The sequence below is a fragment of the Vombatus ursinus genome, unplaced genomic scaffold, assembly GCF_900497805.2.
Source record: "Vombatus ursinus unplaced genomic scaffold, bare-nosed wombat genome assembly UNPS02011369.1, whole genome shotgun sequence".
Classification (NCBI taxonomy): Eukaryota; Metazoa; Chordata; class Mammalia; order Diprotodontia; family Vombatidae; genus Vombatus; species Vombatus ursinus.
The window spans coordinates 1,238,534-1,263,504 of record NW_020951147.1 but is presented as its reverse complement, the minus strand read 5'-3'; the positions used below and the strand labels follow the sequence as shown (position 1 = coordinate 1,263,504).

General features: G+C 39.6%; 1 protein-coding gene across 2 annotated transcripts; it reads left to right on the top strand.

Annotated features, from left to right (window-relative positions):
• Positions 1–1,118: 1,118 nt before the first annotated feature.
• FADD (Fas associated via death domain) lies at positions 1,119–24,587 on the top strand. 2 transcript variants are annotated; one of them, XM_027855973.1, is made up of 4 exons: positions 1,119–1,267; positions 20,960–21,096; positions 21,247–21,580; positions 22,768–24,587. In XM_027855973.1, exons 3-4 carry the CDS (start codon positions 21,277–21,279, stop codon positions 23,043–23,045), a joined length of 582 nt encoding a protein of 193 aa, XP_027711774.1. In that variant the 5' UTR covers positions 1,119–1,267; positions 20,960–21,096; positions 21,247–21,276; the 3' UTR covers positions 23,046–24,587. The 2 variants fall into 2 exon arrangements, with proteins under 2 accessions (XP_027711774.1, XP_027711773.1); XM_027855972.1 differs by lacking the exon at positions 20,960–21,096.
• Positions 24,588–24,971: the final 384 nt, after the last annotated feature.

The window sequence follows — 24,971 nt, the reverse complement described above, 5'->3', positions numbered from 1 at the left end:
AATGGAGAGAGCCTGTCACTGGAATCAGGGCACCTGGATTCAAATGCTGCTTCTGGCACTATCCAGGTGGCTTTGGACAAGTCTCTTACATTGTCTAGGCCTCAGTTTCCCCATCTATAAAACCTGGAGGTGAACTGCATGACCTTTGAGGTCCCTTCCCATTCTAGGTGAGTCTATGATACTCAGGCTGCAGGTCTTTCATTCCAGGACTGGGGTCCTCCCCATAGCAGTCTGCCAGTCAGTAAACATTCATTAAGCACCTACTCTGTGGCAGTCCTGCCCTCAAGAAGCTCCCGGTCTAACAAGGGAAACAACTTGCAAGCACGCGTGTCCAAACAAGCTCCCGACAGGAGCTACCGGAGGTGATCAGCAGGGGAAGGCACTCAGATCGAGGAGGGCTGGGAGAGGCTTCTTACAGAGGCTCCAGTGTTAGCTGAGACTGGACAGAAGCCAGGGAAGCCAGGAGGTGGACAGGAGTAAGGTTGGGGGAGAGCCAGCAAAAATGCCTGGAGTCAGGGGCAGCCAGGTAGCGAAGCAGATAGAGCTCTGGCTTTGGAGTCAGGAGGACCTGAGTTCAAATCTGTCCTCAGACACATGATACTTACTAGCTGTGTGACCCTGGGCAAGTCACTTAATCCCGACTGCCTCCCTAAAAAGAAAAAAAAAATACCTAGAGTTCAGAGATGGAGGGTTAGGACAAAACACAGCCCAGCAGTTTATGAGCAAGGGACAAGCAGGGCTTTGGTTTTGAGTTTTTGCCTTTCCTTGCATCTCTGGCATACAGTAAGCACTTAATCAATGCTTGGTGACAGACTGCTGCAGGCAGGACCCAGAGTCCAATGCTGGGAGTCTGGAGATTGCAGTGTGAGGGAAAAGGGAGGTGGCCAATGTGGCCTAATCACAGCACTTGGGAGGTGAGGATGGAGCTGGGCAGGGCTTCAGGTATAAGAAGCAAGCTTGCATCAGCAGTAACAAGGGCTGGCTGGAGGCATGTGCAGGCAGTGCCTGGTCTTGGAGTGCCCTCTGGTGGCGTCCCCCCCGGGCTGTCCTACCCCAGTCTTGGCGCCAAGTGGGAGGGCTCCGCCCCAGAACCAAGCAGGAAGTCCCTGAGTCTGCCCTGGTCCAACCTACCCGCAGGAACCAGGAAGTCAGTGGCCTTCTTTGGAGAAAGGCCTTCTTTTGAACCAGGCCGGGCTCTCCCAATTTTGTCTTATGCTTGACCTCTCCTTCCAAGTGGCCTCTTCAGAGTTGGCACTGAGTTGTCAAGGTGGGTGAGTGGGGTTACCTCTGCTGCGTGGGGTCGGGTGGAGGGCTAGGGTGAAATCCAGACCAGTCTTGAGGGGAGGGGAAAGAGGAGTGATCCTGGGCTCACCCCCCACACATGCCAAGCTGAGGCACCCACAAGGCTCAACTGGATTCCAAAGGGGGAGAGCAGGAGACTCCCAAGAGGAAAAGTTAGGAAAAGTCTGGTCGGGAAAAAGCAATCAGTCAGTCAACTAACATTAATTAATTGTCTACCTTGACCAAGCATAAATCAAACCAACTAAGTTAACTTGGGAAGGAAATCCCATCCAGTGTCAAGTTCTGAAATAAATCAAAGCCACGAGTTGAGGAATAGACTGCTTTTAATTGAGATAACAGAGTGAATCTCTTAAGAGTAGGATTGTAAAGACATTACTGAAATTCTGACATTTCTAAGATCATGGAGTGGCAAGTAACATTTGGTGTTAACAACTTTCTGTCATTCCCCCCTCTGATTCTAAGAAGGGGAGTTCTCTCAATGAATGGGCTCAATGAACTAAGCAGTATGACATTCAATAGCATTCAGGAGGGGAGAGACATTGATTGAGGCATTGACAGGAGCTTGGTGGGAGCAGTTCCCAGCAAGCAAACAGGCATTACCCAGAAGACAGCAGCATTGGGAAGAAGTCCAAAGGGAAGGGTACCCCACTCCCATCTGTGCATTCCATCAATGCATCCTGTCTTAGGGCTTGGCTTCTGACAACATCTCCTAATGCAGTCCTTTGGTCTGGGCGGCATTTCAGAGCAGCTTTTTAGAGGATTTGCTCGTCCAGTTCAGGTCACCTGCAGGTAATTTTTTCTGTTGAAATCGCTTACAAAACAGATCTTAATACAATGCAGGTTTGCTTTGTCAGTAATGAGGTCAAGTAGTGTGAGTTCATTTATACCTTATAGCTCTGATAAGAACATCAAATTAGAAATTTCTACACCAGCGAACATGCATTTTTCCATGCTTTTCTATGCTGCTCCTGTCCTTATCTAAACCAGTTATTTGGATACTGCCAAAAACAGACTGACAGGAGAATCTAAAAAGAATCTGGGAGGATCTGATTTGTAGAATGAGCCCTTTTAGTTATGAATTTGATATCCACTAATATAGTTACAGAGGATGAGTCTAAAAGGTGCCTTTTAAATTGGCACAGATTCTACCATTGTCTAATTTCTGGTTTATCACCCATGTTTGCCTTGTGATGTGGGTTAGCAAATTGTCATGTTGATATATTTAGGAAATTCAAATACATACTGAAAAATGAGAAAATTCTGAACCCAATTCGTGTATGTATGTATATACATATATATTCACATATGACTTTATTATTACTTAATTTTCACCAAAACCAAAATCTAGTTTTTTACTTTTAGCTGCTCATTCCCACCTCAGGAAGAATTCTGCTAAGGAGCTAATAACAGAACATTTTTTAATAAGATAAGCTCTAATATAAAAATGAATTCATGCAGAAGTTGCCAGATTGACTTGAATTGTACCAAAAGGTTCTGGGATGGGATGTGTAAATACATGGAGTAATTCATTTCAAAACCGTGCATATCAAAGAAGTTGTTTACAATAAAACATGTTTGTACTCTAAGACATGCTCAATACCCAATGGTAATTCCAAATTAAATAATAAACCCAAATAAAATTAACTTTTCCCATCTAGGTAACACAAGCTATTCCATAAATTACTCTCCTCTAAGGAAGTTGTTTGCACCAAAATCACTTTCTTCAAAATAAAACTGAAGATGTTTCTGATTTAGTCTTAATAATAGAATACAGCCCAGTCCCATAAACTGTTGCATCAATACCCAATGATTCTTACATTATTTTGAAACATTTAAGGGCCCTGATTTATACATAAATACATATAATTAATAACAGACAGATGACAAGGCCCCATATGTGTCTACTTAGCTGGTCAGAATATAGAAAAGACTAACGTTCTGAGCTAAAAAGCTCCACGATCTCATACCTGCTGCTTGTTGTAATAGCTCAGATGGGCTCCAGTATTAGCCTCTGAGATGAAGGTTGTGTTCATCCTGATCACCAGACATGGTTATGGAAATTTGCCATAAAAGGAGAATGAGGGACATAGGAAATAATGCTTCCCTAACTTCATGTCAGTCCCAGGCAAGAGTCTTACAGATAGGCAATTGCATTGAGCCGTGCTTAAATGGTGGAATATTTCCATTCAAGAAGAAATGTCATACTGGAAAATTGAGCTGGTATCTTAGCTTTTCCCATGAGAACTCCACCTGCAGTTCATAGATGTCAACCTCAGGGTTCTTGGCATCATTGGCCTAATAGTACTTTTTTCTTTCTTTTTTTTTTCTTTCTTCCTTCCTTCCTTCCTTTCTTTTTTTTGTAAATAGTATTTTATTTTTCCAATACTTGTAAAAATTTTTCCAATTACATGTAAAATTTGTTTTTAAAAATTGTTTTCAACATTCGTTTTTTATAAGATTTGAATTTCAAAATTTTTCTTTTCCTCCTTCCCATCTCCCCTCCCCAAGATGGCAAGCAATCTGATACAGGTTATACATGTGTAGTAATGTAAACCTGTTTCCACATTAGTTACATTGTAAAAGAAGAAACAGAACAAACAGACAAAAAAAAAAAAGAATGAAAACATCATGCTTCAATCTGCAAGCAGACTCCATAGTTCTTTCTCTGGACGTGGATAGCATTTTCCACGATGAGATGGAATTGTCTCGAATCATTGTATTGCCGAGAAGACCTAAATCAGTCCTAGTTGGTCATCTCACAACATTGCTGTTACTGTGTACAACGTCCTCCTGGTTCTGCTCACTTCACTCAGCATCAGTCCATACAAGTCTTTCTAGATTTTTCTGAAGTCAGCCTGTTCATCATTTCTTATAGCACAACAGTATTCCATTATATTCATATACCACAATTTGTTCAGTCATTCTGTAATTGATGAGCATCCCCTCCATTTCCAATATTTTACCACCACAAAAAGGGCTGCTATAAATGCTTTTGCACATGTGGGTCCTTTTCTCTTTTTTATGATCTCTTTGGGATCACAGAAGTGGTATTGCTGGATCAAAGGGTACGCACAGTTTTAGAGCCTTTGGAGCATAGTTCAAAATTGCTCTCCAGAATGGTTGGATCAACTCACAACTCCATCAACAATGCATTAGTGTCCCAGTTTTCCCACATCTTCTCCAACATTTATCATTTTCCTTTTCTGTCACATTAGCCACTCTGATAAGTATGATGTGGAACCTCAGGGTTGTTTTGATTTGCATCTCTAAATTATTTTACACAGAAAATTATTTTGAACAAATATAAGTGGAACTTACATAAACTGATCTATAGATTTCCTCATTCTAATTAGATGTGGTAGGTTTTTACTTCTGGAGCTCTTATGTTTAAGCATTATAGAATTCAGGACATGTCACCAGAAGAGTTGAAAAAAACTTCTTATAACCATGGCAAACTTCTTATCTGACAAAAATGGAGAAGAAATTTTTTTCCATCATTATAATCCATATGCAATACTCAACACTGAATTTAAGACCTAACAATATTCAAATTATAAGAGAATCTTTTTCTAACTATGTTGGTGTTACCAAGTTTCACAATATAGACATGTTCTTAATTTTACTTTAACAATACTAGGAAATACGTATAAAGTGTCATCAGTTTGAATTCACCTATGATCATCAGGTTAGCTTAAAGTGTGCTGGGCTAAAATATAAGATTCTAGGAAAACAGCTAGTTTTGGCCCAGGTCAAAAGAAAAAAAAAAAGACCTAAGGTGTTTGATCTAGTGCTGACAGGGCATGTTCCAATTTCCCCAGTCAGAAACTTTCAAGATCTTTCACAGAAGGAGTTCACTAAATAATTCTCAATTTGAACAATACAAGGAACCATTTAAGGTCCTACATAAGTCACAGATCACAACAACCAATATTTTTTTTTATCATATCCAATATTTATACAGTATTAGATTTATAATATGGGCTTCCTACAAAGGTGAGTAGACACAACTAACCAGATACTTTTCTATCCTTACTAGTAGGAAACTAAAGTCAAAGCTGAAAGTCATTTTTAAGATAGTATGGTCCAATGGCTAGAGACTGAACTTTTTTTTTGTAGGAACAAAACTTTTTTTTCGTAATTTCTAGCTCTTAACTAAAATCAGATCACTGTACTTTACTGAGCCTGTGGCTAGATCTTAAAGTCTTAAAATATTGTCACCCTGCTCAGTTGCCAATCTGTCACAAAAGCAAGCACTTGGTGCCACTTTAGACTGGCACCAGGTCTAGGAGGATTTTAGGACTCTGCCTTTCACAGATGGGGACATCTTAAAGGGCTCCTTGCTATGCCAACTTCACAGAAAACCATTATTCCTATCTTTATTTTTAAAAAGGTTGTATTTATAACATATTTACATCAGTCTTTTAACAATTAAATCCATAACCCAAAAGAATTATAGAAGAGTTCACTTTTCTAACAATATTTCTAATTCAGTGAACTATCAAATTAATGTTAGGCATTAACTTTATGCACATTACAAATCATATAACTGGGGTAACATGGCTTGTAACAACACAGTTAATAAGTTTCCTAGTATAGTATAATACTAATAAATTTTCTTTAAAATGAAACTAGAATAAATTCAGTTATGTCTGGATCTATTTTCCAATGGTGTCACATAGAACCTCAATTTATAATTTCAGCTATTTACTGTTCTGTTTTACACAAGGGCTGCTTATCCTTAGCATTTCATATTATGAGATTCACTATTTCCAGCTAGTCCACTGCAAAAGATTTTTAAAAGTGACAATATATAAGAGATTGTTAATTATCACACTTAGGGGCACCTTGCTTATCAGGTTTCTCCTAATCTTCCATAGCTCTGTCTATTGACTTATAAATTAAGCTACAAAATTTTCATTCTCAATCTGCCTACTTACACAAAAGTCACACGTGCCCAAGACCTCTCAACATCCTTAAACCACGTAAAGCTGGCACTTGGGCACCCAGAACAACTGTTCAGGGACAAGAAGGACTTCGAGCTGTTGCCCATCTACTCTGTGCAGGGTATATCCCCCATTTGTCCCCCAAACTGTCTTTTTTTTTTTTTTTTGGTGAGGCAGGCAGGGCTAAGTGACTTGCCCAAGGTCATACAGCTAGTGTCAAATGTCTGAGGCCAGATTTGAACTCAGGTCCTCCTGACTCCAAGGCCAGAACACTATCCACTGCGCCACCTCTCTGCCCCACCCCCAAAACTTTCTTATCTACCTTCCATATTTTCCCTCCAGTCTTTATTTCTCTTTCCAAATCTTCACTTCAATTCGAAACCATCACTCAAACTACCCAACTTTTTCAAACTATAGAGTTCATTTCAACCGAGGTGATTCTTTTCATCAATTTACCTATCAGTACTTTTACTCTCACTCTCCCAAAAGGAAAAAGAAACCTACACTGCCTATTCCTAGTCCCAATATAGAAAGACTTTTGTGAAACAAACACTTTTTTTAAAATCCACTAAGATGTTTTTAGTGTTACAAGACTTTTTAAAGAGGTCTGTTGAAGCCCAAGAGTGGGGTTCTGGCCTCTCCCAACCCTGTTAACAGCTGATCTGTTGTGTTGTCTGCAGAGATCAACTCAAAGCAGTTTTCATAATTAGAAATATGTACTTCTCTTTTCTGCTTACTTATTCTCCACTTTTCAGAATCTGGAGAGAGTTGATATTTAATAATTCGTAAGTCAAGAGAGTTGTATTTCTCTTATAATTTTACCAACATTACTTATACAAACAGCTTTTACAGTGGTAATATCCATTTTAAACATAAATTGCTGAAATTCAAAAGTGATTGCATTTAAGGCCATTATAGAAAAACCTTGATCAAGTCATCTTAAAGAACAAAAATTTATTGCAGAGTTTTACACATTTCCTTGATGTCAGATATATTGGGTAGGCAAAGGCCACCAGTTTCCCAGATTTAAATGTAACATAATCTACAAAGTTAAGTTTTAGAATTCAATTAACCTTCAGTTTGTAAACTTTTAGTTTTCAAGATCATTTTCCAATTAAAGTTTTAGCCTAAGGAGCAGGAAGAGATCTAACTCTCTAGCTGCTTCTGAGTTAAAACAAAATTTCTTTCCACAGTCAGCTTCAGTAGGTCAGCAGTGGTTTAATATCTACTAAGAAAGATAAAGTATTCAACCTTTAAAATTGGTGAAGAGATCACCTGAACAAGGGCTGGAATCTGATCTTTTCTCCCCTTCCTCCCCCTCCTTTCCTTTCTACTCCCTTAAGAGAGGTAACTATGTCCACCACGGGATCCTTTACAGGAATATCCTTTGAAATAATTGAGGAGACTGAAGGGTCTATGGTTGAGCACTTTTGCTTAGCCCATTGTAAAAATGATGGGGATTCTTCCCATCCTCCTATCATGTCTCTTGTTACTTCCTCACTTCTCTAGATGGAGAGATTAGAAGTCAAGAGAGGTTTGTATCCTAAATTACATTAGCCTGATTAGATAAAGGGGGAGAAGTTTTTAGTAAATGTTTCAATTTAACTTAAATTTAGCAGGAATTCCCTCCAGACAGGCTGTGTGACTTAGGATAGGTGGGAGGCTACCAATTCATCTCAATTAAAACTAAAAATTAAAGGTACAGGACACAAGGGTAGAGGGCTACATCTGGAGGTCTTTCTTCTTAGTGATCAAATCATAAATCTGAATCTATTATAAGATTGAGTAGGATTTTCATATAATTTACAATAAATTTTCTAAGTTCAAAATGCACACCAATTCAAAAGTTATTCCTCAATTGACTCCTACTTCTCTTTGATTTGCAAAACTCCTAAGCATACAATTAAATTTCTAACACTTCCTTACAAGCTTCTTTTTCTCTTGTCAGTAAGGTTACCTTTTCCTTTCTCCCTGTAAACCTTGAACCTGTTTTCCTGGGGAGAGCTTGTTCTTATCTCCCTTAATTCTAAAAAGTGTTAATCCAGTCCTTAAAACTTGACCAGTTCAGGCAAGTAAAGGGAAAGGAAAGATCTTTTTGAAAGCTCAGAGCTTGCCAGTGTGGTTAACAAGAGTGCACACAATGACATTGTCAAAGGCTGTGAGAGCAGAGAAACACACCAACAGACCCATTGGTTAACAGACAAACAAACAGGAAACATTCAAATGTGTGTGATAGTGACTTCAGGAAAAGACTAGTTTGATTTTAAACATCGATGTCGGGACAAAAAGAGCAAAGAGTGCTTGAGTTGAAACCTTCAGCTTTCTGCTGAAGCAGGTGTTTGTATATAAATAGAAACACTTCCCACACCACAAAGACTGACTGGCTGCAGCTTTTTAAAAAATTTCATGTAAGCAAGAAAGTCCCTGTCTTAGGTCTAATTTTGGGGCCCATACACGCATTACTCGTGGCCATTTCCCTCAAGTCCTTCACATAGCCTGAGATTGGATTTTGGTTTTCATTTTCTTTCCATTGAGATTCCAATGAGCCTAATCCTTCCTGAAGGAGAAATATTTTAGATCTAGCCCCCTTCTTTTCAGTTTTACCAATGATTGCTGATCTTCCAAAAACTTGCAAGTATCCAAACCCATACTGTGAGGTCACTTGGTTGCAGTGCCTTTTGGGGGCCAGGGAAAGTGCACCCCAAATTGATTGCCATGGGTCTTTGTTGTTGTTTTAACCAGCTCTCAACTGAACAGGCAACTCAATCAAAAGAGACAGGAATCTGGATTCAAGCAGAATTAGGGTCTTACAGGTGCGGTGGAGAGGGGGCTTGGGGACTGGGCACAAAGGGCCCACTCTGGTACCAGGGCTCAAGTAGCTCATTCCTGGAACCAATGCTGCTACCATTTACTGTCAGGTCCTGAATTAAATCAAAGCCATGAGTTGAGGAATTAAGCGTCTTTAATGGAGATGACGGGGTAGCAAACCTGCCACCTTGTGGGATGTCTCATGAGTGCAGAGCACAGCGGATTTCCCAGCTAAGAGACCCATGAAAGGTTCTTTATTCCTTTAGGAGGGGAGGAGTAGAAGGTAATATGAAGTAGCAAGGCTGAGTCATGAGACCCCAGTGGCCCTTGCCAATCTCGGCAAGGATTTCATTCTGGCTGTTTCGTCCTTCATTGCATGAATCCCAACTGAAGGTGGCCAGGACATTGGAAGCTGAGATCCAATGTTACCTAGGTTCCTTTACAAGGTAAAATCTCTAGGCAGGGGGACTTGGAATGTGGCTCAGCTCAACCTAAGCAAAAGTAAATCTCTTAAGAGTAGGAATGTAAAGACATGACCAAACTTCTGACATTACAAGGATCATTAAGGGAATGGCAGGTAACATTTGGTATTAACAATTTTCTGTCATTATACTAAGTCATATTAATAATTGTCTGTTACCAGGCTCAGGGGTGGAGGTGAGGGTGTAGATTGTGTTGTCTGGTATGGCCCTGGGCCCCAGAAGCCTAGATTTACAACCTTGGAAGTTGTCTAGTCCAAACTGAGGCCAGAGAGTTCAGGGATGGGCCCAAGGTCACACAAGTAGTAAACATGAAAAGAGGCATTCAAACACAGCTCCTCCTCTTCCAGAAGCAGTTTTCTTTCATTCCTGTAAAATGTGAATCAGAATGACTATGTTAGCCTCCCTAGTGCCCAGCTTGGAGGCTCAACGGGTGGTAGGTCTGCAAAGTACTTGACCTGTGCTTGGGGTTGTTATTCAGGTCTGTCTGACTCCTCATGACCCCATTTGGGGGTTCCTTGGCAAAGATACTGGATTGGTTTGCCATTTCCTTCTCCAGCTTGTGTTACAGATGAGGAAACTACTGAGGCAAACAGCATTAAGTTATTTGCCCAGGGTCACACAGCTAGGAAGTGTCTGAGGCCAGATTTTAATTCAGGAAAATGAATCTTCCTGACTCCAGTCTTGGCACTCTATCCACTGAGCCACCTAGCTTAGGTACTAGGAGAATGGAAGCTCCCTGAGGGCAGGGATCATTTGGGTAGTTCTTTTTTATTTATTTTTATCTTAGTATACTTTTTAATATATTTCTTTTTTTTAACATTCTTTTTTTATAAAATTTTGAATTCCAAGTTTTTTCCCTTTTTCCCTTCCTTCCTCTCCTCCCCCCCAAAATGGTAAGCAATTTGAAATAGGTTATACATATGCAATCATGTAAAACCTATTTCCATATTAGTCATGTTGTGAAAGAAGAAACAGTTTGCAAAAGGAAAAGCCATGGAAAACAAAAAACAAAAAAAGTGAAAATAGTCTGCTTTGATCTGCATTCAGACTCCATAGTTCTTTCTCTGAATGTGGATAGAATTTTCTGTCATAAGTCTTTTGGAATTGTCTTGGGTCAGGGTATTGCTGAGAAGAGCTAAGTCAATCATAGTTGGTCATTTCACGATGTTGCTGTTACTCTGTACAACGTTCTCCTAGTTCTGCTCACTTCACTCATCATCAGTTCATACAAGTCTTTCGATGTTTTTCTGAAATCCACCTGCTCATCATTTCTTATAGAACAATAGTATTCCATTGCGTTCATATACCACAACTTGTTCAGCCATTCCCCAATTGATGGGCATCCCCTCAATTACCAATTATTTGCCATGACAAAAAGAGCTGCTATTAATATTTTTATAGTGGTATTGCTGGACTAAAGGGTACACACAGTTTGATTGCCCTTTGGACATAGTTCCAAATTGCTCTCCAGAATGGTTGGATCAGTTCACAATTCTACCAACAATGCATTAGTGTCCCGATTTTCCCACATCTTCTCTAATATTTATCATTTCCCTTTGCTGTCATATTAATCAATCTGATAGATGTGAGGTGATACCTCAATGTTGTTTTAATTTGCATTTCTCTAATCAATAGTGATTTAGAGCATTTTGTATATGACTTTAGATAGCTTTGATTTTTTTTCATCTGAAAGCTGCCTGTTCATATCCTTTAACCATTTATTAATTGGGGAATGACTTGTTTTCTTATAAATTTGACTCAGTTCTCTATATATTTGAGAAATGAGGCCTTTATCAGAGACACTGGCTATAAAAATCGTTTCCCATCTTTCTGCTTTCCTGAAAAATCTTGGTTGCATTGGTTTTATTTGTGCAAAAACTTTTAAGTTTTGAGTTCCAAATTCTATTTTTCCCTCCATCCCCTGAGACAGTAAACAAAAAATATATATATATATATTACATATGTGCAATCATGTAAAACATTTCTATATTACGCATTTTGTAGAAGAAGACTCAAATAAAAGAAAAAGAATGAAAGAAAGAAAGTGAAAAATAGCAGCTTCAGCCAGTATTCAGTCAATATCAGTTCTTCCTCTGGAGGCTGACAGTATCTTCATCATTAGATCTTGCCTTGGATCATTGTATTGCTGGGAATACCTGAGTCATTCACAGTTCTTCGTCATACAGTATCGCTGTTACAGTGTACAACATCTTCCTGGTTCTGTTGACTTCACTTTGCATCACTTCAAGCAGGATGATTTCAGAAAAACCTAGAAAGACTTAACATGAACTGATGAAAAAAACTTTTTAACTTAATATAATCAAAACGATCCATTTTACATCTCATAATACACCCTATCTCTTGTTTGGTCATAAATTCATCCCTTATCCCTGGATCTGACAGGTAAACTACTCCTTTCTCTCCTAATTTGCTTATGATATCACCCTTTATGTTTAAATCATGTACCCATTTTGACCTTATCTTGGTATAACAATGTAAGATGTTGGTCTATACCTAGTTTCTGCCATACTGTTTTCCAGTTTTCCCAGAAGTTTTTGTCAAATAGTGAGTTCTTATCCTAGAAGTTAGGGTCTTTGGGTTTATCAAACACTAGATTACTGTGGTCATTTAATACTGTGTCTTATGTACCTAATCTATTCCACTGATCTCTATTTCTTAGCCACTAACAGATAGTTTTGATGATAACTGCTTTGTAATATAGTTTAAGATCTGGTATTGCTAGGCCATCTTCCTTTGTATTTTTTTTCATTAATTCCCTAGATATTTTTGACCTTTTGTTCTTCCAGATGAATTTTGTTGTTCATTTTTCTCGCTCTATCAAATAACTTGATATTTTGATTGGTATGATACTGAATAAGTAAATTTATTTAAGCAGAATCATCATTTTTATTACATTGGCTTGGCCTATCCATGAGCAATTGATATTTTTGAAATTGTTTAAGTCTCACTTTATTTGTGTGAAAAGTGTTTTGTAATTATGTTCATATGGTTCCTGGGTTTGTCTTACCAGGTAGACTCTCAAGTATTTTATATTGCTTACAGTTATTTTAAATGGAATTGCTTTATCTGTTGCTGCTGGGCTTTGTTGGGTCATATAAAGAAATGCTAATGTTTGTGTGGGTTTATCTTCTTTTCTGCAACTTTGCTAAAGTTGTAAATTATTTCAAGTAGTTTTTTAGTTGATTCTTTGGAATTCTGTAAGTATAACATCATATCATCTGCAAAGAGAGATAGTTTTGTTTTTTATTGCCTATTCTAATTGCTTAAATTTCTTTTTGCTAGAGCTAATATTTCTAGTACAATATTGAATAATATTAGTGATAATGGGCACCCTTATTTCACCCCTGATCTTACTGGGAAGGCTTCTAGCTTAATCCCATTACAGATGATGTTTGCTAATGGTTTTAGATAGATACTACTTATTTTAAGAAAATAGGATGGGTCTTATGGAAAGTAGTTGCCTTTTATTAGACAGCCAGAGAAAGAAATCTCATTAGTGCTCTGTAAGAGATAAGGAAGGACAGAAACAAGCATTTATTTAGTGCCTACTATTTGTAAGCCACTGCTTTAAATACTTTACAAAGAATCTATCATTTTATCCTCACAACAACCCTGGGAGGTAGATGCTATTGCTACCCTCATTTTATAATTGTGTAAACTAAGGCAGAGAGTGGTTAAGTGACTTGCCTAGGGTCATGCAAGTCCCTCCCTCATCCTCTCCCCCAATCCTGCTAAATAATAATCTACACACTCTCCTAAAAGTCCCTCCCCAACCCTGTCCTCCAGTTGTCTCACCTCTCTGCAAGTCGAGAAGACTTCTACACCCTTCTGGATGTACACATTGTTTCCGACATTACCAGCTCTCCACCCCCACCTGCTGCCTCTATATCAGTTCTTCCTTTCATGCCCCATTTTTATGAAATAATTGCTCCTTTTTGCCTTTTCCTACCTATTTATTCTTTTAAAGATACCTCATCATACACAACTCAGCCTCAACCTTTCTTTCAAACTACCTTAGTAATGATGACAGTTTTGAGAATGCTGATAACATTTTCATATATAAAAAGTAAACAGTTTGAACTTGATGAGTCCTTTATAATTAGACTCTAATATTTTTCTCATATTTCTTCTGGATCTTTTTATTGAGTTCTGGTCTTTTTGTCACAAATACCTGGAAGTCTTTCAGTTTGTCAAATGTCCTTTTTTCCCCCCATTCAGGATTATACTCAACTTTGCTGGGTGAGTTATTCTTGTCCACAACCCCAGTTCTTTTGCTCTTCAAAATATAAAGTTCAAAAACCTATAGTCTTTAAGTGGAGAAGCTGCTAAGTCTTGTGAAATCCTGACTGTATCTTCATATAATTTTAATTCTTTTTTTTCTTGTCGCTTGCAATATTTTTCCTTAACCTGTAAATTTTGAAACTTGGCTATGACATTCCTGTAAGTTATCCTCTTGGGAGATCTTTCAGGTGGTGAATAGTGGATTTTTTTTTCCATTTCTACTTTGCCTTCTTGGTCTAGAATTTCAGAGCATTTTTCCTTATTAAATTATTGTAATATTGTATCAAGATTATTTTTTAACATAACTTTCAGGTAGTCCAACAATTCTTATGTTGTCTTTCCTTGATCTGTTCTCCAGATCAGTTTTTTTCCTAATGAGATGTTTCATATTCCCTTCTATTTTTTCTAGTTTTGATATTTCTTGGTGTCCTATAACATCATTCAATTCCTCTTGCTGAATTCTAATTTTCAAGAAGTTATTTTCTTCCTTAAGATTTTGGACCTCTTTTTTCAGTTGATTAATTTTCTTTTCACAATTTTCTTGGATTCCTCTTATTTTTTTTTCTAATTTTTCCTTGATCTCTCTTATTTGATTTTTTAATTTCTTTCTAAGTTCTTCCAAGGACTCTTTTTGGGGTGGGGTTTGTGACCCTTTGATGTTACACTTTGGGGTAGGAGTGGGTTTTTTTTTAACCTCACTATCTTCTTTTGAATATGAACCCAGATCTTATTTTACACCATATTAGCTATCTGTGATCATGTTCTTTTTTTCCTTTACTTACTCATTTTTATTGTTTTATTTTATTTTAGCAGCTTATTATTATAATCAGGTTTTAATCCGAAGTTGTGGGGAATGTTGCCCCAAACCTCAGCTCCTTCTTACTGTTATTTTCTGAATCCTGTCCTAAGGCTGTTCCTGTGGCCCTCCCCTAAGTCACAGTGAAGGACCCCAGCCTGTGTCCCGAAAATGTGCTTGCTCTGTGTGGTAGTGCTACCCCACCAACAGGGAGTGTTCCTCCTTGCCCACAGCCACAGCCCAAAATCATGTCTGCTCAGCACTGCTGAGCCTGACATCACAAAACAGCAGGGGTCCTTCAATCCTCCCCCACTCAGCTGCCTGCTATTCATCAGAAGAAACCTCTTGAGGTGTGGGGGCAGCTAGATGGCGTGGTGAACAGAGCACGGGCCCTGAAGTCAGAAGGACCTGAGTTCAAATCCAGCCTCAGACCAAACACTTGACACTTACTAGCTGTGTGACCCTGGGCAAGTCACTTAACCCCAATTGCCAAAAAAAAAAAAAGAAAGAAAAGAAAGAAAAAAAAAGAAAATTCATGAGGTGAAAGTTCCTGAGGCTGTGAGAACTGAATGGAAATAGAAAGGAATAGTCTTTTTCTCATCAGTTCATGGTACCTTTACAAATATTGACCATATATTAGCGCATAAAAATTGTATAGCTAAAAGCAGAAACATTAAAAGTTTCTTTCTGAGATCACAATGCAATAAAGTTATATTTAATAAGGGACCATAGAAACATAGGCTAAAAACTAATTGGAGATTAAACAACCTAATCTTAAAGAATGAGTGGGTTAAAGAACAAGTCACAGAAGTGACCAATAATTTCATTAAGGAGAATAAAAATAGTGAGACGACATATCAAAACCTGTGGGATACAGCAAAAGTAGTGAGCAGAGGAAAAATGTCTCTAAATGCTTACATCAATAAAATAGGGAAAAAATAAACCGATAAATTAGGTATGCAATTAAAAGAACTAGAAAAAGAACAAACTAAAAATCCCCAATTAAGCACGAAATTGGAAATCCCAAAAATTAAAGGTGAGATTAGTAAAATTAAGTGTAAAAAACCCCATTGAAGTTGGTGTTATGAAAAAAATCAATAAAATCATTGTTTAATTTGATTTTTAAAAAGAAAACAAAATTACTAGTATCAAAAATGACGAGTGAATATCCACTAACAAAGATGAAATTAAAGCAATTATGAAGAGTTATTTTGCCAAATTATATGCCAATAAATTTAATAATTTAAGTGAAATGAAAGAACATTTACAAAAACATAAATTGCTTAGATTAGCAGAAGAGGAAATAGAAAATCTAGATAGACTTATTTTAGAAAAGAAATTGAACAGGCTATAAATGAGCTTCCTAAGAAAAAAGCACCAGGACCAGGTAGATTTACAAGTGAATTCTATCAAACATTTAAAGATCAACTAATTCTGATATTAAATAAATTATTTGGAATAATAGGCAAAGACAGGATCCTACCAAATTCCTTTTATGAAACAAATATGATACTGATACCTAAACCAGGAAAAGTAAAAACAGGGAAAGCAAATTATAAACCAATTTCATTAATGAATATGGGTGCAAAAAATCCTAAATAAAATATTAACTAAAAAATTACAATAATATGTTATAAAGATTATACATTATGTACAAGTGAGATTTATACCAGGAATGCAGGGATGGTTTAATATAAGGAAAACTATTAATATAATTAGTTTTATCAATAATAAAAGTTTTAAAAGATCACATGATTATGTCAATGGATGGAGAAAAAGCTTTTGATAAAGTACAACACCCATTTCCATTTAAAAATTTTGAAAGTTCATGACTAATGGGAAAATATGCTTAATATGAATGTATAAGTAGAGCCTGTATCAGATTGCACAACATCTTGGGGGCGGGGAGGAGAGATTCAAAACTCAAAATCTTGTGGAAGTGTATGGTGAAAACTAAAAATTAATTGAAAATTAATTATTGAAAGAAAAAAATAAACATTGTAACCACAAAAAAAAATTTGAAAGTATAGGTGTAAATGGATTTTTCCTTAAATTGATAAAAAAAAAATTTATCTACATTATTTGTAATGAGGATAAGCTAGAAGCCTTCCCAGTAAGATCACGTGCGAAACAAGAATGCCCACCACATCCTGAATATTCAACGTTGTACTGGAGATGCTAACAATAGCAATAAGAGAAGAAAAAGAAAGAGAAAGAACCAGAATAGGGAATGAAGTAATAAAACTGTCTCTTTTTTGCAGACAATATGGGGATGTACTTGGAAAACCCAAAGACTCAACTAAAAAGTTAGCTGAAACAATAATTTCAGCAAAGTAGCAGGATACAAAGTAAATCCATTTAAATCATCAGCATTCCTATATAACATAAAAAAACCCTGCAAAAAAACATAGCAAGAGATACCCCATTAAAATAATTCTAGAGAATACAAAATACCTGAGAGTACACCTGCCAAAACAATCCCAGGAACTATGTAAATAAAATTATTTTTAAAAAAAATTTGTATACCAAAAAAATCAGATTTAAATGATTGGAGAAATATTACTTGTTCATGGGTAGGCAGGGCCAATATAATAAAAATAACAATTTTACCTAAACTAATTTATATATTCAATGCCATCTCAATTACATTACCAAAAATTATTTTGCTGAAGTAGAAAAAATAATAACAAAATTCATTTGAAAGAACAAAAAGTCAAGAATGTCAAAAGAACTAAGGGGAAAAAATGTAAAGGAAAGAGGTTTAGCAGCACCAGATCTTAAACTATATTATAAAGCAGTAATTACCAAAACTATCTGGTACTGACTAAGAAATAGAAAGATAGGTCAATGAAACAGAGCAGACATACAATTTATAGCAGCAAATAAATATAGCAACCCTGTATTTGACAAGTGTAAAGACTTAAGATTTGGGGATAAGAATTCATTATTTGCTTAAAAAATTTGTTGGGGGGGCATCTAGGTGGCGCAGTGGATAGAGCACCGGCCCTGAAGTCACAAGGACCTGAGTTCAAATCTGGCTTCAGACCAAACACTTGATACTTACTAGCTGTGTGACCCTGGGCAAGTCACTTAACCCCAATTGCCTAAAAAAAAAAAAAAAATCGGTTGGGAAAACTGGAAAGCCGTATGGCAGAAAACTGGCCTAGACCAATGTCTTACACCATTTACCAAGGTAAGATCAAAATGGATACCTGACCTTGATATAAAGAGAGATATTACAAGAAAATTTGAAGAACATGAGACATATTATCAGATTTATGGACAGGTGACCAATTTATGAATAAACCAGAGCTAGAGAGCAGAGTAAGGTGTAAAATGGGTAATTTTGATTACATTCAATTAAAAAGGTTTTGTACAAATAAAACAAACGTAGTCAAGATCAAAAGGAAAATTGGGGGGCAGGGAATTTATAGACAGTTTCTCAGATGAATGTCTTATATTTCTTATAATGTCTTATAGTTCTTTACATATGTAAAGAACTCTGAAAAATCTAAAAGAATACGAGTCATTCCCCAATTGATAAATAGTGAAAGGATATGAACAGGCAGTTTTCTGATGAAAAAAATCAAAACAATTTACAGTCATATGAAAAAATGCTCTAAATCATTATTGATTAGAGAAATGCAAATTAAAACAACTTTGAGACAGCATTTTACACCCCTCAGATTAGCTAAAATGACTGAAGTGGAAAGCAACAAATCTTGGAGGGCATATGGGAAAATTGGGACACTAATTGGTGTTCACACTGCTGGTGAAGTTGTGAACTGATTCAACCATTTGGGATAGCAATCAATCTGGAATCGTGCCCAAAAGGTTATTAAACTGCCTATACCCTTTGACCCAGCAATGTCACTGCTAGTTGTTGTCCTTCCTTCTCAAAGAGGACCAAAATGACATCACTATGTCAGAATCAAGTTACAACGCACTAGGTCTATTTCCAAAGACGAATAGTAAAAAAGGAAAAGAACCAATATGTTCTAGAATGTTTATCGCGGCTCTCTTTGTGATAGCAAAGAAATGGAAATTGCAGGGATGCCCACCATTTGGGAATGGCTGAACAAGCTGTGGTATATGATTATGATGGAATATTACTGCACTATAAGAAATGATGAGCTTAGAAAAATTTTAGACTTGTACAAAATAATGAAGAGTGAAATAAGCAGAACCAAGACAATGTTGTATACGGTAACAGCAATATTGTTTTTAAGAACAACTTTGAACCTGGAAAGACTTATATGAACTGATACTGAGTGAAGTGAGCAGAACCAGGAGAACATTGTACTTAGTAACAGCCAAGTTGTATGATGACTGACTTTGATAGACTTGGCTCTTCTCAGCAAGGCAAGGATCTAAGACAACTCCAAAACACTCACAATAGAAAATTCTGTCTACATCCAGAGAAAGAACTCAGGACTCTGAATGCAGACGGAAGCAGACAATTTGCTTTCCTTTTCTTCTGTTGTTTTGTTTTGTTTCTTCTTTCTCATGGTTCTTCTTTACATCATGACTAATGTGAACACATGCTTAATGTGAATTTGTAAGTAGAGCCTATATCAGTCTTGGGGAGGGGAGAGGAGAGGGAGGGGGAGAAAATTAAAAACTCAAAATCTTGTGGAAGTGAATGCTGAAAACTAAAAATAAATAAATAAATAGTTTAATTTTTAAAAAAAGAACAACTTTGAGTGAATTAGTCATTTTGAGTATTATCAATACCCAAATTAACTACAAATGACCTATGAAGGAAGACACTATCTGCATCCAGAGAAAGAACTGATAAATAGAAGTGTGTATACAATAGTTTTACATATAGATACATATCTGTCTTTAATGGTAGCCATGGAGGTGGGGGGAAGGCAAGAAATAAAAAGACATTTACACGATAACTTTATTACATATTTAAAAGGAATAGTAAATTGTACCTAATAGATCTGCAGTTTCAAGTGAAATCTTTTTTTTATTGTTATACTATGTTATGAAAATGCTTGTTTTATTTCATAAATTAAAAATAAAACAAGTAAAATTTTTTAAAAGACAGCCCCTGCATTTAAGGAGCTTATAATCTAAAAGGAGAGTCAACACGCAAATAAATATAGACAAAGTAAGCTGTGGATATGATAGAGGAAATAATTGAAAGAGAAAAGGCACTGGAATGAGGGGGTTTCGGGAAGACTTCTAATAAAGATGGGATTTTAACTGGAAGCCAAGGAGGTCAGTGGTTAGAGCAGAGGAGGGAGAGCATTCCAGGCATGGCACACAGCTAGAGACAATGCCTGGAGCCCGAGGACCTTGTTTCAGGAACAGCCAGGAGGCCGGTGTCACTGGTGAAGACTAAGGTATAAAAAGACTGAAAAGTGGGGGAAGGGGCCATGAATGAAAAGCCCAGCATTTTGTGTTCGCTCCTGGAGGCAATAGGGAGCCACTGGAGTTTACTGAGTAGGAGGTGACATGGTCAGACTTGTGCTTTACAACATCCCTTTGGTGGCCGAATGGAGGATGGACTGGAGTGGGGAGAGACTTGAGGCAGGCAGACCCCTCTAGCAGCTTTTCCAATAGTCCAGGTGTGAGGTGATGGGGGCCTGCACCAGGGTGGGGGCAGTGTCAGAGGACAGAAGGGGGCATATTGGAGAAATGGTCCAGAGGGGAAATCGACAGGTCTTGGCATCCTGTTGGATGTGGGGGGTGAGAAAGTGAGAAATCAAAGATGACTCCAGGCTGGGAGGGTGATATCGCTCTCTACAGTAACTGGAGGGGGAGTGGGGAGCAAGTTTGGGGGAAAGATAATGATTCCATTTTGGACACACTGAGCTTAAGCTGTCTACTGGACATGAGATGTCTGAAAGGTAGTTGGAGATGAGGGACTGGAGGTCAGCTGGTTAGTGCAGGAGAAACATCAGCATAGAGACAGATGGTCATTAAATCCAAGGGAGCTGATGAGATCACCCAGCAAGGCAGTGTAGAGGGACAGGAGCAGAGAGCCCAGGACAGAGCCCTGAAGGACACGTACAGTTAGAGAGCATGATGTGGAGAAAGATCCAGTAAAGGAGACAGAGAATTGGGGGGGGGGGCCGCCCACACACAGGGAGGGTGTCCCAAAAACCTAGAGAGAAGAGAGGATCAAGGAGGAGAGAGTGATAACCGGTGTCAAAGGCTGCAGAGAGGTCTAGGACGAAGGAGATGGAGAAAGGGCCATTGGATTTGGGGACTGAGAGATCATTTGTAACTGCTCTGATAAGGACCAGTCAAAGAGTTGAGAGGGTGTGATTATAATATGGCATTGATTAAGGGGACATGCTTTTGGTCTTCAGTATCTAAAGGGTTGAAAAAAGGATTTGCCTTATTCTCGTGGGCCCCAGAGGACAGAACCAGCAGCTGTGAGGGGCAGTTGCAAAGAGGCCAATTGAGGCTGGAGGGCATCACCAAAGAGCATGGACAGCCTTGGAAGGTGAGGTGATGGGTCCCCCTCTGACTGCAGGGCTTCAAGCAGAGACTGGACAGTCACTGGTTGGCAGGGTTGCTGAGAGGATACGTGTTGAGGTTTGGCTTGGCCTGGAGGCCTCTTCTGGCTCTGAACTACTGGGAATCTTTTTTCCAGCTGTAGGCTCACTCCTTCACTCCAAGGGCCATGGAGAAAGTAGACCCACTCCTAGCTGTGCTACAGCACATCTCCTCCAACCTGTCAAGGAAGGAACTGGAAGACATGAAATTCCTTTGCAAGATGAAAATTGGGAAGAGGAAGCTAAATGAGATTGAATGTGGGATCGACCTCTTCTCATGCCTGATGCAGCTGAATTTACTTTCTATGAGCAACACTGATTTCCTGATCTCAATGCTCCAAAGCCTAAAGAGGGAAGATCTGATGCAAGAGCTGGTCAATTGTGTGAAAAACAAGCCTGGTCCTGGGAGGCAACTGGATCCAAAGGTGGAAGGTAGGGCATCTGTCCCCAGCTTTGGGGTTGGCCTCATGACATTAAAGGGGGAGGGCACATCTAAGAAGGAAACACCAGCCTCTTATAGCATCAGGATACAGACTTCCCAGAGGCAGCATCCTGCGGTGGAAAGACCTCTGGATTTGGAGTCAGAAGCTCCGAGTTTAAATCCTGTGAGTGGGAGCAAGTCCCTTTCTCTCTGGGTCCTCTCATCTGAATGAGGACATTGGGCAGCTGAGTTTAGGGATTTCTACCAGTTCTGACATTCTTTGATTTTATATATCCTAAGGCCTTGTCTGATTCCCAAATCCCCAGGTGTCCAGCTCCCTCCATCCCTACAACATGTGCCGGTCCCTGTGGATGGCTAGGAAGCCCCCATGGCCAGGCCCAAGACTCAGTGACCATCTACCCCACTCTCTCCCACATGCCTAGGAAAGAAAAATCCCTAAAAATGACCTGGATAGATAGTACTGTCTGTGATGTCATACAGGTCAGCAGATAGATATGTGGGCATTATTTGGGGGTCATAGAAATGGTGACTTTGCCTGACAAGCCAAAGACACAAGCCTTGTCCTGCCGAAGAAGGGACAACTGGAAGAAATCTTTGGGTAGAATTAATGAGACCTGGTGACTGACCGTGGGGTGGCAGGGGCCGTGGCAGTGGCTCGGAGAAAGAATGAGTAATCAAGAAAAGTGAGAGTGACCAGATATATGGCAGTGTCAGCAATAGGGATGGAAAGAGGGAAGGAGGGAAAATTGGAGAGAAGGAAAGAACGAGGAAGGAAGAGATGGATGTGAGAGAGGGTAGGAAGCAAGAATGGGAGAGAGGGAAGGAAGGAAGAAAGGGAAGGAGGAAAAGAAAGAGGGAAGGAAGGGAGAGAGTGAAAAGCAGGGGAGGGAGAAAGGAAAGAAGGAAGAGAGGGTGGGAGAGAGAGAGGCAGGAAGGAAGAATGGGAGAGAGGGAAGGAAGAAAGGGAGGAATGGAGAGAGGGAGGGAGGAAAGGAAAGGAAAAAAAGGGAGGGAGGGATTCTAAGGTGTTAGGTGAAGAGGGAATGTATCAAGGTCAGAACCTTGGTGGATGTCCAGCGATGTTTAAAGGCGTGTCGCTGGTACATGCTGGACACTGGGTTTCTAGATTTCTCTTTCCTAAAGCCCTGACCACATGCTCTAGCTCTTTATTTTGCAGCCCAGCTGGAGGTCGCCTTCGATACCCTTTGTGACCAGGTGGGCCGGGACTGGAAAAGGCTGGTTCGGAAGCTTGGCGTTTCCCAGGTGGACATCGATAGGATGGTTTACGCACATCCTCGTGACCTGAGGGAACAATTCTACCAGTCACTATTACTCTGGAAAAAATCAAATGATAAAGACGCCAATGTGTCCACCATCCAGCAGGCACTTCGGGACTGTAACCTGAACCTAACAGCAGACATCTTAGCAGAAAAGCTGGCGGTGATGCTGCTGTGAAAAGGTCTCTCGACCAGAAGCCTGGACAACTACTTCACTGAGATTTATCTGCATAATGAGGGGGCTAGACCCTGACACCTTGGTCTCCTGACCATTGTCCAGACCAAATCCAAGACAGACTAGACTCATACACTGCCCTCCCCATCTTCCCTCACCTCCCTTGCCCCTTTCCACCTGTAGCCCTGGGAACTCTGAACAAATCCACACCATCATTCCCCAAAAGCCCATAATCACTAGCCTTATTTACCACCCCAGATATTCTCCAGATAAGAACATAAACTCCTGGAGGGAAGGCAAGAGTCTCCCTTGCTTTTTAAAATTTTTATTCTTATTTGGGAGGACCTGAGGCAATTTGGTTAATGTCACCCCTAGGTGCGTTTATCTGGGCCCTAGCTGTGGGCCTTTGGGACCAGAAGAGCCAAAGAACTATTTTTCAGGCCTTGACCAAGAGCTCCTGGGTCCCCCCTATGGAGCCCTTTGAACGGACTCAGCCTTGGCTTTTATCTTTTCCCCTCCCTGTCCTCTTTCACCTGAGGGCATGGGAACTATTTTTATTAAAGACATCCTTGGTTGGAACCCTCAAGCGCCCAGAGATGCTCCCAGTACCAAAGTGATTGGACCTCCTGAAGGTGGGGTTAGCCTTCTTCTGCTGAGCCCCAGAAGGCAGAACCCTGAGGCGTGGAATCAGCTCCATTGGGAGGGTGGGTCTCCTTTTGGGGTCTGTCAAGGTAATGAGGGTTTATTAAATGCCTACTATGTGCCTGGCACAGAGCAAAGTGCTGGGCCTGCAAAGAAAAGCATCAGTTACCGCCTGTTCCGAAGGAGCTTCAGACAAACAAGCCATGTATGCGATAGGTTGGGGAGATTGCCGCGGAGAGGAGGAAGGCCCTGCCTCGAGGGGCGCGGCCTGCAGAAGGCAGCCAGAGGACTGAGATGGTGCATTCCAGGACTGGGGGCCAAGCCAGTGAGAAGCCCATGTCCCAGAAGGGATTCCTCCAGACACAGGCTGGTTACTGAGGATCCTTCCAGTTCTCAAATCCTATGTTAATAGAGACAAGAACACGTTTGCCCTCATGTGCACACTAATGAATTGTTGAACCCAAGACCTAGGAGGGACCTCAGAGACCACAGTCATTACATTTTACAGATGAGCAAACTGAGTCCCTTACCTCTGTTATGTGACTCACCCAAAGCCACCGACTAGTGGCAGAACTGGGCCTAAAACAGACTTCTGGCTGGGTGCCCCGTCCGCCAATCCCACCAAGCTGCTCACAACCTTAGAAGTCCCAGACAACGGCTGTGCGAAGGCCAAGTTCTCCAAAGTTCCATGGGCACATCTGATATTTAGAGTTCTAACTGTGCATTTGTCATCACATCAAGAGACTGTTTTCACCAAATGGCCCCCATGTTTACTTGGTTGGGTTGAAAACTACCTGAAGACTTTAAGGTTTTTGAATAAGGAACATAATTGTAATTTTTAAAAGATTTGGTGGTTGGGGCAGCTAGGTGGCTCAATGGATAGTGCACTAGCCCTGGAGTCAGAAGTACCTGAGTTCAAATCTGGCCTCAGACACATCATGATACTAGCTGTGTGACCCTGGGCAAGTCATTTAACCCCAATTGCCTCACCCCCCCCCCAAAAAAAATTGATGGTTTTGGAAGATTACTCTGCAGGGTAGGTGAATGGAAGAAGGGAGATCCTGAGGGAAACCCATTAGGTAACCATTGTTATTACCTGAGTTTGAGGGGATGGGGACTTTCAAAAACAGTTGACCTGCAAGATGTTTCTAAGAAGAATCGGCAACACTAAATGATCCTTGGGTCGAAGGAGGCTTCAAAGCCTGAGTGCCTGGGGCCTAGAGGAAGGGCCTAGAGGGTCTTCTCCCACTGCTGTGTGGGATGGCCTTCCTAGTCTAGTGGGCTTTT